The following is a 14,600-nucleotide window of genomic DNA, read 5'->3' as shown; positions in this document are numbered from 1 at the left end:
TTGAAACTTGTACTTGCGTAGGCTCTTAGCAATTGTACTTGAATACGACATACGCCACATAAATCATATATATATAAATAAATCTAATTGTTTTTTCCTTAACATTTAGTTAAACGTAAGATCGAATCATATTTTATGCCGTACAACCGAATGAGAAGTGAGCAGAAAGAAATATTTATTAAATGTTTCAACTAAGTTGTATAATTATAAGAGAGAGTTTACATAATGGAATTATGTATCTGTATCTAAGCAAGTAAAATCACTGAAAACATTTTGGGAAAGCGTCGATGAAAAACGAGTTGGGAATTCGAAGAACGTTGAAATATTCAGACAGAAACTTAACGCACAAGACAAGAATAAAGAGATCAACACCAAAAGCAGCTGCTAACTCCCATGAAAAGAACACAAAACCAAACAAAAAAAAAAAAAAAAAAAATGAACAACTTATATACTCGTAAGTATATAGACAATTTCAATAACTGATAAATATATATACAAAGTGAAAACAAAAAGCAAAATTTACATGCATTTCAAATACATTTCCCATAACCGCATCAACTAAACAACAAATCAAGTAAACCAACAATTACAAACGAATTAAAGTGGATAGACGATTCGACAAACGTGTACGATGAATGAATATTATAAATTACAAATTATATATTATGGATGTGTGCGAACCGAACGCATATGCTCAGCAACAAAATACAACAAAACGCAAAACCAAAAATTGTAAGCAATTTTTTAATCATTGTCGCATTTTATATACGAAAATGAGAACGAATGCAAAATTCAAACATTTCTCTGCGCGAAATCCTTTTGTTAAAAACACACAAACATACCCATACCCATACTCATACTCATACCACACACCCAAACACACATCCACACTGACATTCGCTCAATATTGAGTTCATTGCATTACAAATACAAATTGAAATACAAAAATGAAATAAAAAGTTGATGGTAAACGAAGCAAAGATGACATACAAGTAATTTTAAATTGAATAAAATTAGTATTAAATTATGTACAACAAATTTCGACGGTGTTTTATTTTTTATCGGAAGCCCATGATAGCATTGATTACGCAATTAATTAGTTTATAGGCAATGAGATAAGAAATTCAGGAGTGCAAATCAATTTTTTTTAATTTTTCAGGAGTTTAAATGCCGATCTAAACACAGCTCAAACGTCGTTCTTTGCTATGTGATAGCACTATCTATTATCTATATCAGCTAGAAATACTAAGCCCAAGGCTAGATCAGGTTAAAAGGCTGGACTGGCCACGTTAAGATTGATCTGAAAGCTGGCCCAGCGGTAGTCCCGGCTATCGGGATCGCGCACCAGACACATCAGGGGCCCCTTGGAGCTCGGCCCTTGGAGTTCCCCGATGAGTTGCCGCAGACCTCCAGTCGTCACGTATCCCACGGCACAGGCAAGGGCCTCCGTGAAGCTGAATTCGGCCGAGCTTACGTAGCCGAAGACTTGGCGGCTGCATTGCCGGCGCACGCTGCCGCTCATCTCCGCCGGATCGGTGGGCAGCCACAGGCGGCACATCTCCTGCAGATGGGCGCGCACCAGGTGAGCCGTGTTTGCCGCCCGGATGTGCACTCTTTTGGTGGCCGTTTCCTGCAGGCGTCGCTTTTCCCGCACCCTTCGCGCCCGCAATCGCTTCAGCTTGAGCTTGTGCCCCTGGCGCAGTTCCTTGCGCGGCTGCTCATTCAAATCCGGCTGCGGTGGCTCCACATGAACGGGGGCCTGGTCGCTCCGCTTGATCTGCCGCCAGCGCTGCTTGTGATCCGCCGCCGTGGGCAGACAAATCAGGGCATTGCTCTTCACATGACCACGCGATATCATTCGGATTTGGATCTGAATGAGTGCCTCTTCGTCGGGCAGCGGCTCCGACAGAGGCCTACGTTTTCGCAATGCCTCGGCAATCTGCTCCAGCTGTTGGCGATGGCGCAGCACATAGTAGGCGGTAGAAACGCTGGGCGACGAGCGCCAGTCGCGCACCAGCTGCTTCCAGGGAGCACTGAACGGACTGGCCACCGCCAGCTTTCGGTAGTTGGTGCGCTTGTTCGGCGGCAGCCGAAAGTAGCGGCCACGAAGCTCATCCGCTGAAGCCGCAGCCTGCTGAATGCCTAAAAGTTAACAAAAGGCAGTGATTAATAGGAGTGAATAGGCACTGTAGTGGTACAAACTTACCCGCCACTGTATCCGGCAAATGCATCTCGGTGCCCGCCTCCCTGGCCACCGAATCCAGTTCTCTAAGTCCGCCCGGGCGAGCGCCCCACATGGTGAGCGTCAGCCAGAGGGCCATGCCGTATCCGGCCGGTGCAATCACATCCCAGCCGCAGCCGTAGGCCAATCTCTTGTACCTGGAGTCCTGAGATCCGGGTCGTTGTACGAGAATCACCGGCACGGCCTGCATTTGCTGTTCGAAGGCACACGGAGCGCCGGGCACCACGGCATGTTGTTGACGCAGCTGCTCGTACGTGTGGGTGGACATGATGCCTTTGGTCAACCGCTCGCGCACTTCCCTGCTCCACAATGGACTCTCTGGGAGATTCTTTGGCTGATTGACGAGGAGATCCCCCGGGGATCGTGACTGTGCTGCATTCCCCTCCGCTTTCGTGCGCTTCTTTGGTCGCTGCAGGCGAGGATCCACCACCTGGAGACCCATCACTAAGTTGGAGAGCAGTTCGGCCGGCGAGCCCAGCTGCAGAGCCGCTTGGCAGTAGTTGGCTTGGTCATTCTGCAGCTCTTCCTGTTCCCGATGCGGACGCAGGCTGGCGGCCAAAACGCGTTGGGCGGTGGGGCCCGTCAGACGGAAGCGATTGAACTGCCGCTGCAGCTCCACCAAATGGAGGGTGCCATCGGTATTGGAGTAACTGGGCTGCAGCTCGAAGGCTTTTGTCTGTGTCCAGAAGCGAAGGGGTTTCTTCTCGGACACCTCCTCAACTAGTTCATCTCCCTGGCCAAGATTCTCCTGCTTTGGCCTGCTGCTTTTCCTGGTAAGCTTGTCTTTTTTGGGCCGAGTCTCCGTTGTTTCCACCTCCATTTTGTGCTCCTCCAGCTCTTCTTTCAGAGGCAGCTTCTGTTGCTTCTTGGACTTGAGCTGGAACACGCTGATCAACTGCTTTAGCGTAGCTTGGGCGGCACTGGGATGCAGCCACAGCCAGAGTGTGTGCTCCTCCTCATCCGCCACGCTTGGCCGCCACATAAAGCTGGCCCGCTGCAGTGCGCCATGTGGATACCGGCCGTCCTCGAACAGCTCCAAGCTGCCCTCGCGACGTCCGCTTAGGAAGGTCCTGGCTGCGATGCCCAGCCCGCACTGCGGACTGGTTAGTCGGGCGAATCCCTGGCGCAGCGTGTCCAAGGGACCGCGCAACTCCACGCAGCCGTAGAAGGAGATGTCCTGGAGCAGGCAGTGCTCCGCACTGGCGCGATAGCAGGCGCGGTAGGTCTTGTCGCAGCTGGCGAGGGCCAACCTGTGGCCCCAGCGCTCCACCATGTGGAAGCGCTTGGCGTGCCAGATGTGCGTCTCCAGCCAGCGGTGGCGCCTCTGCCGGCGCACATACTCGCGCATCAGATTCTTGGGCCGCCGGCGGTACTTCCTCGAGGGCCGTTTCCCATTGACCGGCTGGTTGCCGCCCTTGCCCATTTGGGATTTGTGCGCCTGGCGGTATTTGCGCGGCAGCCGCTTGGGGTGATGCGACATCGCCCGGCGGCGCATGTGCTTGGGCAGCGTCTGGAAGATCAGCTTGCTGCTCCGCTGCGTCGTCTCCTGGCAATCGGACACCAGGTTCCGGATCTCCTGGAGCACCCCGGCCGCGTACAAGTACGTGGTCACGTGCGTGGGCAGGCTCACCCGACCGCCCATGGCTGCGTCGTACTCCAGCTTCTGGCTGCTCATCTGCGGTTGTCCAAGTTTAATTTATAATCAAATAAATTATTTTAAAAACAAAGTGAGCGGCACGTGTGCCGCTTCTCTTTTGATATTTTCCAACACTGCCAATAGAATAAATACCACAAAAGAATAGGGGCGTTCCCTAAAAATACCAGAACCTTTTAGAGGCATTTCCAAAACTTAAATACCAAAAATTCACATATCAGAAGATTTATTTACTTTTGGTTATTAGTTATTTGGTTAATTTGTTTGTTAGATATATTGTAGGATTATAGGATTAGATGCCCTTTTCAAGCTGAAAACGTTTTCTATAATAAATTTCCTTTTGTAACCAAGGTAGGTTTCTGAAAATGTACCATCAATTTGTAATCAGAGATGAGAATTTAATGAACTGCGAATTCTTCAGAAGTGGAGGAACCTATTAATGTGGCGTAAATTATGACCAAACGAAAGTTTAAAAAAAGCGTTGTAATAACAAAGAAAAAACGCTTTAAAATCTTTGTTATTTGATTTTATGTGTTTGACATATTGATTAAGAAATCAAGTTGTCTTGTACCTTGTTACTGAACTGAGGGGAGCTGATAAATGTCTTAAGGAAATAAAACGTGGTTCATGAGGAATAATACAATTAATTTTTTTTTTTAATATTCGATAATCTATTTCGTTATTTAGTACAAGTGTAATCTTTAAACCATAGTCTGACCACACCCGCATCGAATGGTATATTCACAAAATGAAAATGGTATGAAAAGTATATTTTTGAAAACCAGAAGGCATATTTCGTTAACTTTTCTACGGTCACACTTATACCATATAAATTTGCTTCGTCGTCGAATTAATCCCGTGTTTTTGTGTTGTTTTCCCCCAGCTAGCTAAAAACAAATCGATATGGTGAGCGCAAAGTGTTTAATGCAGCACTGTTTGTTGTTGTTTATTGTTTATTGTTGTTCGGAGCGCCTTATTTTGGGCGTGTTGTGAACGGAGCACTCAAGTTCTCTTCTTTGTTTTTCTTTTTTTTTTCCGATGCAGGCAGCTTACACCGAGGATCAATTGGCTGGTGAGTGTTCCAAAAGAAAGGTCAAAAATCGGTCATTAAACGGTATTATTGGCATATATCGTCATATATGCGCTGGCACATCGCGCCCTCTCCCTCCCACTCTGCATTGGAATGCGGGAGTGTGAAAGCGAACGCACGAAGGTGTGTGTGTAAGTGTTACACAGCTTTAAATCGGCGAATGCGGCATATATATATGTATTCATATACATGAATCATTGATAAAGCAAATACGCTGGAAAGCAGCCATACGAATACGATCGTGACTCACCCGCCAAAAAAACACTACAAATCAGCAATGCCACGGGGATTTCTGCGAGCCGAAGTTTATGATACCCTTGGATATATTGCTTACAATGGATAAGTCCTCATGGAATCGCCTCAATCCACTGCAAACAAAGTTTTCTTACATTATCTCAACAGACACGTCTTTAAGAATCCTAGGAAGTTCTGGGTGTATAGTAGCAAATAGGCACTGCATACCAAGTTTTTTTTTAATGACAATCAAGTTATTAAAGTTCTTGGTGTATGACATATATAATTATGCTAGGAATCATGTCATTATCTCTAAAAACAACCAAGTTATGGGCAACAAACTTCGATTAGAGTCTTTTAAGCTATAGAACCCGTGTAAGCTAAATGATTGTCCTCCAATTTTAATGAATATGTACATGATTCTTAATATATTTGTAGGATGATAAACTAAACAGACAGATCAACTCGAATAATTAAGAATAAAAAGACTTGGCAAAAGCATAGCTCCCTCTGAAAGGGTATAAATGAAAAGAAAAACAACTGTTAAAAGGCGAAAGGAAGTGAGCGATAAGATATAGATATGGGAGCTGGCTAATGGGATAATCACCCGGTTTTCCGACCCGCCGTCAGCTCGTTTCAAATAAAACTGCAATTGCAGTTGCGAAAAGCGAGCGATAAGAGAGCCAGGCTGTCAAAAAACCAGCTCCAAATAAACAAACCAGGTTCCATTTACGGAATATCACCTTCTCTGGGTCAAAATGCAACACGATTCCAAGTTCCATTCCGATTCCATAACGAATCAAATCGAACCGAATCGAATCTTTACGCAATCCCCCGTGATAACTTAATCAAAGTCATTGGTCTCTGATAATTCATCCAAGCTGACACTCTGACGTCAGCTTTCGACCGCAGTCGACCGTGTACGTATGCCATATACCATATACCATATGTATTTTCCAATTCCAACTTACCTTGTCGGCATGGCGTTGCAATCTTTAGAGCTTTAGTCTCAAATCGCCAGTCGTCGCCGTTTTGTCATCGCCTAAAATGGACAAAAATGTGCTGGAATCGTTTGTTTTTATTGCCATTTTTGGATGTCGTATGCGCATGATAACCAAACATAACTAACAAGAAATCTGTATAGGTCATCGAATGCTGAACACTCTTATTTATATAGGATTAATGTGAATGCCTAAGACTTACTTAGGGTTTTTTCCATTTTTAAATTTTTTTTTTTGTTTTTAAAAACTTCCTGGAGGTTCTCTTTAACATGTTTATATATTAGTTTAACACAATATTTAACACTTTTCAAACGAATTCTTCTCATAGCGTGGAGTTAAATACTTTATTAAATATACTTGTAACTTCATTCAACCCCAATCCTAAGAACTTACACCTTCAATTGTTGAAATACGACTGCAATTGTTATCGGTGGAACCAAAAGAGGCTTCGTTCCATGCTTTCATTCACAAAAACGAAACCAAAGCTGGGTTTTCCTGCGTTTGTTTATGTCAATTGTCAACAGTGGCCCGACTTCAAGAGAGAAGTTCTCCCGCAAAGTGAGGGTATCACATCTCCAAGGAGGGCGGAGTGGGGATGTAGGGGTTTTGGAGCCGATCCGATGGCTATCCAAATCCGGGCAAACGGAGTTTCAGGCAGTCAGTAGCTGGCAAAACGGTCATCGGAGTGGTTCAATATGTATTACTACACGGCACACGTGAAGCAGACCTTCACCACACTGGAAGGTGATCCATTTGTCAATATACCGGGAGGATATAACCCTTAAACAAATGTTATTGTTAATACCTCAAACGAAATTTAGTTCGTTTATATTAATTGATCATTTTTTTGTGAGTTCAGTAAGTTAATTAAAACTTACAGGCACAACTGACTTGAAAAGGTTGTCATACCATACCTTTCCTTATACCCACGAGTATAAAGCGGAACAATATACCTTAAACTATATGATATTAATTTAGTCATATGTTTAAGTATCTAAAACTATAAGTCGTTTATATAAATACGACTAATACAACTGACTTGAAAAGGTTTTCTTTGAGTTGAAATTCCATATCAAATCATAAGTTCCCTAATAACATATACCTCCAAAGAAATATTATATATTATATTTTGGAGTATCATAAAAAATAGTTGTTTAATAACCATTTTGTGTGAGTTCATAATTTGAAATAGTTGAACAATATATAATAACACAACTTTCCTAATAACCATCCTTTTTTTTCTTTCGCAGAGTTCCAGGAGGCGTTCAACCTGTTCGACAATCGTGGCGACGGCAAGATTCAGCTGAGCCAGGTTGGCGAATGCCTGAGGGCCCTCGGCCAGAATCCCACTGAGTCGGACGTGAAGAAGTGCACCCACCAGCTGAAGCCCGACGAACGCATCTCGTTCGAGGTGTTTCTGCCCATCTACCAGGCGATCTCGAAGGCACGTTCCGGTGATACGGCCGATGATTTCATCGAGGGACTGCGTCACTTCGACAAAGACGCCAGCGGCTTCATCTCCTCCGCCGAGCTGCGTCACCTGCTGACCACGCTGGGTGAGAAGCTGACCGACGAGGAAGTGGAGCAGCTGTTGGCCAACATGGAGGACCAGCAGGGCAACATCAACTACGAGGAATTTGTGCGCATGGTCATGAGCGGCTAAGTCAAGTCCGCCCGATTCCAGCAATCCAGCACCACACGACAATAGATGCAGCAACACTATCCAACACAACACAACACAAAACACAGCACTAAATACACCTGCCAAGCTAGCTGAGCCGTTCATTCCGCCAAAAGTTCCAACTCCGTGATTCCAACTTAGCCATTCTGCCCCTCCGTATAAATGCTGTTCTGCCACGAACAAACCAAGGACAACGACCAAGGATATCGAGATATAAATATACAGGGGAAAGTGCCTTATAGGCAGATGAAAACAGAAAACTGAATACTGAAAACCTAGAGATTGGAGCTCTTCCCACTTCCAAAACTAACCATCGATGTAGACATAGGTTCATGATTAACCATAACTAATCAAACCGCGTCTGTGAATGTGCGTATTATTCTAAAAAGAAGCGAGGTTAATCAGTTATTATATCACCTAGTTCAGGCGTTCTTTTGTACCAATCACACTCGATACATATATTATATATTTCAACGGAAGAATACACCGAGAGTATCACGAAAAAGTATTTCTAAATTAAATTTGATATGCGTCGGTGGCGTATGTCCGAATTTAAATGCGCATTTTGAAGTTTTACATGTTTATTTTTTTTAAATAATTTAATATTTGTATTTAATAAATAATAAAATGAGAACAAGTGAATGTGTAGGTCTTTTTACAAAAGAAACGTACTTAATTCTATTAAACCAATTGAAACCTTAGCTGGTGTTTTTATTTTTTTGCGGAAATGAGGGGATATTCAATTAAATAGCTGATTAAAGTTGAACCAAATTTTTTAATTACCATCATGGGGAATTTTATGCTTAGTCAATTAAGAAAAAAGACTGACTGACCTGTGTAAAAAACTGTTTGCTTGTGTTATTTAAACCTAATTTAATTAAATAGTTATATAAATCAATTTTACAATATTTATCCATATTAAATCATAGGAGCTTATAATTTTCACCTAGTTGATATTTTTCGGAGTTAACTGCTCTGAAAAAATTTTCAAAATGATATTGGCAACATCGCAGTTGTAATAATTTGCATGAAAATTGTTTATATCGATTGGTTGCATACAATAAAACAAAATTATTTAAATTTGTGATAGAAGCTTAAAATTTTAACCTGGTTGGTATTTTTCGGAGTTAATAGCTCAGAACATTTTTTTTTTGTGGTTTTGGAACACCGCAGCAATTATACATATTTTCTTAACAATAATAATATAATTAATTATATAAATATATTGTAGGCAACTAAGAAAAATCACAGGAATTTATAATTAATAAAATACTTAACACATTTTTCGGAGTTAAGTACCGCACTAAGTTTTCCTGGTCTGGCAACCCTGCCATACCCAACAAGTTTTGTTCAAGCTAAATACCGCCCCAAAGTTTGGCTAGTGTGGCAAGCCTGGTCGCCAAAACAAAAGCGATAATGAAATTGAAATTAGATTAAATTAGCCGCATTCCGTGACACTAACTGCCCGTTTATTGAGTGACTTGTGACTCGTTGACCTGCCAAACCGGAGGAGGATGCCCCGGAACACGGAGGCGGGCGTGGGAATAGGCGGTGCCCCGGAGCCCAGCTCTCCGGTTCAGAAGGTTTGGAAGCCGGAATGTGAGTAATTGCATGTGAATTTATGATCCGCACTATCTATAATGTGACTCCGCACAGTGTACAGGCTCCAGTTGGAGGCACCTGCTCCGTGTCCCCTGCGCTGTCAACGTACCCTGCCCCTGCCGCCGGCAAAAAGTACGGCGGAGGCCGTGGAGGCCAACAATCTGGCAGGAAGGCTATACGGCTCCGAATATCATGGCTTGATGGGACACCTGGAGGCGGAGCAGCTGCTAGCCAATGCCCGCGACGGCAGTTACTTTGTGCGCCGCAGCCCCCAGTCCGATGGCTACTACACCCTGAGCCTGCGGTTCAACAAGCGCCCCAAACACTACAAACTGCTGCACAAACCCGGCGTGGGCCACTACCTGCGCGGCCAGGACAAACGCTTCGACACGGTCCACGACATGGTGGCCGATGGATTGATCAACTTCCACATGCAGCTCCACGCCAGCCCCATTATCCAGCAGATCAACCAGCAGACCAGGAACTGCTACCAGCAGAGTCCCTACATGACATTGAACGGGCGGAAGCTGAGGGCTCTGTCCAACGAACTGGGCAAGGTGTCGGCCAGCAAGGAATCTCCGCCAGCCGAGGAGCAGGAGAAGGAGCAGCAGAAGCAGGAGAAGGAGCCGCCACCACCTGCCGTGGATCCCATGCCGTTGGTGTACGAAAAACCGCATCAATTCAAGGTGCGTTCAGGCTTAAAAGGGCCAATTAAAGGCTTACTAATTCGAGTTCCTTCCTGCAAACAGGTGCACACCTTCAAGGGGCTCAACTGGTGCGAGTTCTGCGCCAACTTCCTGTGGGGATTCACCGCGCAGGGCGTCAAGTGCGAGGCCTGCGGCTTCGTGGCGCACAGCAAGTGCTCCGAACTGGTGCCGCCCAAGTGCGTGCCGGACTTGAAACGCATACGCGGCGTGTTCGGCACGGATCTGACCACCATGGTGCAGCTGGAGCCGCACCACCAGATACCCTTCGTGGTGCGGCGCTGCGTGGAGGAGGTGGAGGCCAGGGGCATGCTGCAGGAGGGCATCTACCGGGTGTCCGGGTTCGCGGACGAGATCGAAGCACTCAAGTTGGCCCTGGATCGGGATGGCGAGCGAACGGACATGTCGGAAACAGCCTACGGCAATGTGAATGTGATTGCTGGCACTCTAAAGCTCTATCTCCGCCTGCTACCCGTGCCGCTGATCACGTTCCAGGCGTATCCCAGCTTCATGGCAGCAGGACGTGAGTCTAAACTGGATTTTTATACCCTTGCCAATACCCTAGTCGAAAGTTAAGAAGACACTCCAGTGACATTTGCCTTAAACAGCATCCCTAGGAGGCTCATCCTAGCCATGTCCGTATGTACGTCTGTCTGTCTGTTTCTTAGTAAACTAGTCTCCGTTTTGAAAGCTATATGGATGAAACTTTCCCAAAAGTTAGCTTTCTGCTTCAGGTAGTAAATAATTTTTTAATTTTGTTAGTAGCTGCAACAGAATATGGACTATGGCTTGCAAACTTGTCTTGATCTTGAACCTCTTTTATCGCAGGCACTGGCCAGCAGGCGGAGCAGCGGCAGCTCATGGCCGAGGCAGTGCGTCGCCTGCCGCCCGCCCACCACAGCTGCCTGCAGTACATGCTGGAGCACCTGAAGCGGTGAGTGTTTAACTGGCTGTGTAACCATTGTGTTCCAATGATACTTATATACTTCTACTTCCGCCTGCAGCGTGGCCTCCCATTACGCCGTGAACAAGATGAACGAGCATAATTTGGCCACGGTGTTTGCGCCCACGCTGATTGCCACGCCCCAGCACATGACGAACCTCACCGAGGAGATCTTCATGCTTTCCTCGCTCATCACCCACTGCCAGATGATTTTCTCGTAACATCCTGAACATCCTGAACAGCCTTAAAGCCAAAACCTTAAGCACTTATCCGAGGGGCACAGCCACACAGATAGGCTCTCTCTTTCCAAACGGATACATCCTTAACTTTACACTTTGCCAAGCATACATCATTACTCGTAACTCGATAATTCCACCAAAAATGTAGCCTAAGATCAAATCTCTGCATCGGTCAATTCGACTCGATGGTTTTATATTTCTTTTTAGCAGCCCAAAAACATAAGGAAACACGCAAAAACAAAAAAAAAAAACACATTGAATGTTGTAAGAGTCGAACGTACGAATTTAACAATTTTTCTAAATGCTTTTAGGCCAAGTATTTTATGTCACAATAAAGATATTTATTTTATTTGTACAAGACTATCTCTTTGCTATTAAAGGCTTTATTCCTATGACAAGAATACAAATATTAATAGGGGAACTTTATAAAAGTAAAAATATAAATATAATTAAATATCAAATTTATAAATATATCAGGTATATATCTAAAATATTTAAACTAAATTTAAAACATATTAAACATTAAAAATGCATATATGTGGGCCATTTTAAATCCAATGCTTTTAACATTAATGCAAAAAACATAAGTTCGCGCGAAATTATGACGTTTAAAAACTACTTGTGGCAGACTTATGTCGCTTTAATTCTTTGATAAAGATACCGCTATCAAGTTGAACGGTTAAAAAAAAAACAAAATGCAGTCGACTTGAAATAAAAAAATGTAATTACCCAATTTTTTTTGACGTTTTCGAATATTAAAAAAATACTTTTAATCAACATTAACCAGAACTTGAAATATCATGTAAACTACCTCAAAAAAATTAGTTTCGAGAAATCGCGTTTAAAGTTTAAAAACATTTATAATGCCTCGGACGCCACGTCACAAAATCGGCTGTATCTCCTCAAATAATAAGAATTTTAAATTTGAATTTTTAGACTAGAATACCCCTATAAAGTGACATATGTAAGTTCGTTGTCGGTGGTAAACGACATAAGTTCGCGAGAAATAATGTCGTTTGAAAATTAGTAATGGCAAACTTACTTAAGTCGCTTGAAAGTGAGCAGCTCAGGACTTAAACAATAATTTCTGAGGAACATTTGCATTTCAAAGGATTACTTCAATTTATTATATTTCTGATTTTTCTGAGTCGCACATCTGGCGTAAAGGTGAATTGGCATTGATGTGCGTGTGTGGCAGACCCCATCAGTGAACTTATGCATTGTGACATAGAGAGAGATGGTCTGACGCTGAAAAGGTCTGTTCGTTGTGCGCTGACCGAAGGATAGAAAGAGATGATAATAGGACTTGTAACTTTTGGTAAGGTTAGGAGTCGCAAAGTTAAGGCAGAGGATTCTAGGATCGGTCTTGGTTGTGCCGCAAGCACAAATAGAACTTTGTGATAATCGGTAAGTGATTAAAAGTTTTATATATATATATATATATATATATATATATATATATATATATATATATATATAATATACATATGTATAAATATAAATACCTACATCGGGCAAAAAAGTTTACAAACATTTTGTATCAAATTCCACTGTTATTATATGTGCATAGAAACTCAATTTAAAACGACATTATTTCGAGCGAACTTACGTCGTTTATGCCCTGATGGAATAGGCTTTGAATTTCTAGGATTTCAAAAAATTCAATCAAATCAATTGTTCGAATTTCAGAATGAACAAGGAAAATTTGAAGGACGACGAACGTGAGACTTTTAAGAAGTTGGTTCCAATCGGTAACGAAGAAATCGCAAAGAAGCTTAATGAGATCAACGAGCAGAAGTCTCACGCCAACGAAATCGCAAAAGTCCTGGAGTATCTCGTATCGCATACCAATTCGAAAAGTATGCCGTTGACCGTCAGTGATCAGTGAGTTCCATATGGTTTTATTTATTATAAAACATGCCATCCAATGATGCTACAACTTAACTCAAGTTAACTTAAATTTTTCCGTATGTGATTTCACATTTCAGTGGTTTTTTTGTATTAGATAATATATTTATCTTTGTTATTCATTTGAATGAGGAACTTTAAAGTACTTAACTAGGGTGAAAAACCAAAATATTTAATTGGTAGCCTTTAGAAGGCAATAATATTACTCGAAAACCAAAAACATATTATTTAGAATTTTTACCAATTGCATTTTTTATTTGAGTTTGTGTTTTTTATATTTAGGGAGTTGAGAGAAAATGTGGTAACTGATGCCGCGGAGAATTCGGAAAAGCCAAACTACAGCCAGGATGAAGAGAAGCCTTCGGAGAGTGCCGCTGCCAGGATGATTAACGACGAAGCCATAAATCCGGCAAAGGACGAAAATGATAATGAGCTCATATACGTGGATTCCGAGGTGAACATGTTTATCCTACAACCGGATGGCAATCACGAGCTTTACACAGTGCATCCCCCGAAGTACAAGGAGGAGCAGAGGGTTGACATGCATGAGATAGTCATCGAGGATGGGGAAATCATCCTCCTAACCGGCGGAAATGGCGAAGTAGTCTACAATCCGGACGATACCGTCGCCATTGACATCTCCGATTCGCGTATCTTCGTCGTTGATGCCCAAGAGAGCGAAGATTGTATTATGCAGTCATCTGGGGATCACGACATGAAAGAGTACTTGCTGGACTCAAATTCCTGAAGTTGTTAAATCCTGAAGAGAAAATTTATTTGATTCATTTTAAAGATCATTATTTTCAATTAATAATGTATAGTAAACATAACATATGTTTACGATTAAAACATTAAATCATTTTTTACTAAAGAGTAGTCATATAATATGCGGTCCGGAAAAAAATTGTGCGTTAAATTTGTAGGTTGTAGGTTTCAAATTATAATTTACCATTTTCAGTTTTAGGCCATCAAAAAATAATAATAATAATAAATTATATTGGCCAGAAACTTATAATTTGCGGTTAAGTCTTAAATTCTCAGTTAAATTAAAAATAATGCATTCTAATACAAGTAAACAATTACTGCTCTAGTTTATTTACAAATTTTATGTTTGATGTATACTGCAGTTCATGATAAAACTGCTTGAATCATGACAATTTTAATTTGAGGTAAAAATATGTGTCATGTATATAACATTTCAAGTTAATTAATTTACAGCCTGTAAGTAACACCAATATTATTTTTACTTTTTAAATAATACATCGGAAGTTAGTTACTTTTACGTGACTTTTCATATTTACT

The 14,600-nt window shown here is 42.5% G+C and overlaps 4 protein-coding genes across 5 annotated transcripts; 3 read left to right on the top strand and 1 right to left on the bottom strand.

The window, feature by feature from the left end:
• Nucleotides 1-1,024: 1,024 nt before the first annotated feature.
• On the bottom strand, nucleotides 1,025-3,917 carry LOC108136318 (ribonucleases P/MRP protein subunit POP1). Its single transcript, XM_017257418.2, has 2 exons — nucleotides 2,207-3,917; nucleotides 1,025-2,142 (listed from the first exon to the last, which is right to left on the bottom strand). The coding sequence occupies exons 1-2, from the start codon at nucleotides 3,915-3,917 to the stop codon at nucleotides 1,268-1,270; spliced, it is 2,586 nt and encodes an 861-aa protein (XP_017112907.1). The 3' UTR covers nucleotides 1,025-1,267.
• A 759-nt stretch (nucleotides 3,918-4,676) lies between these two features.
• LOC108136330 (myosin-2 essential light chain) lies at nucleotides 4,677-8,459 on the top strand. 2 transcript variants are annotated; one of them, XM_017257434.2, is made up of 3 exons: nucleotides 4,677-4,802; nucleotides 4,941-4,968; nucleotides 7,472-8,459. In XM_017257434.2, exons 1-3 carry the CDS (start codon nucleotides 4,800-4,802, stop codon nucleotides 7,882-7,884), a joined length of 444 nt encoding a protein of 147 aa, XP_017112923.1. In that variant the 5' UTR covers nucleotides 4,677-4,799; the 3' UTR covers nucleotides 7,885-8,459. The 2 variants fall into 2 exon arrangements, with proteins under 2 accessions (XP_017112923.1, XP_017112921.1); XM_017257432.2 differs by lacking the exons at nucleotides 4,677-4,802; nucleotides 4,941-4,968 and adding an exon at nucleotides 6,902-6,965.
• Nucleotides 8,460-9,275: 816 nt separating this feature from the next.
• Nucleotides 9,276-11,739, top strand: LOC108136352 (N-chimaerin). The gene is made up of 5 exons (XM_017257461.2): nucleotides 9,276-9,501; nucleotides 9,559-10,190; nucleotides 10,254-10,731; nucleotides 11,037-11,142; nucleotides 11,213-11,739. The coding sequence occupies exons 1-5, from the start codon at nucleotides 9,417-9,419 to the stop codon at nucleotides 11,370-11,372; spliced, it is 1,461 nt and encodes a 486-aa protein (XP_017112950.1). The 5' UTR covers nucleotides 9,276-9,416; the 3' UTR covers nucleotides 11,373-11,739.
• A 1,311-nt stretch (nucleotides 11,740-13,050) lies between these two features.
• LOC108136193 lies at nucleotides 13,051-14,147 on the top strand. Its single transcript, XM_017257192.2, has 2 exons — nucleotides 13,051-13,274; nucleotides 13,581-14,147. Exons 1-2 carry the CDS (start codon nucleotides 13,081-13,083, stop codon nucleotides 14,044-14,046), a joined length of 660 nt encoding a protein of 219 aa, XP_017112681.1. The 5' UTR covers nucleotides 13,051-13,080; the 3' UTR covers nucleotides 14,047-14,147.
• Nucleotides 14,148-14,600: the final 453 nt, after the last annotated feature.

The sequence above is a fragment of the Drosophila elegans genome, unplaced genomic scaffold (assembly GCF_018152505.1).
Source record: "Drosophila elegans isolate 14027-0461.03 unplaced genomic scaffold, ASM1815250v1 contig_149, whole genome shotgun sequence".
Classification (NCBI taxonomy): Eukaryota; Metazoa; Arthropoda; class Insecta; order Diptera; family Drosophilidae; genus Drosophila; species Drosophila elegans.
Note: the sequence above shows the minus strand (reverse complement) of the source record. Positions and strands in the feature narration are given on the sequence as shown.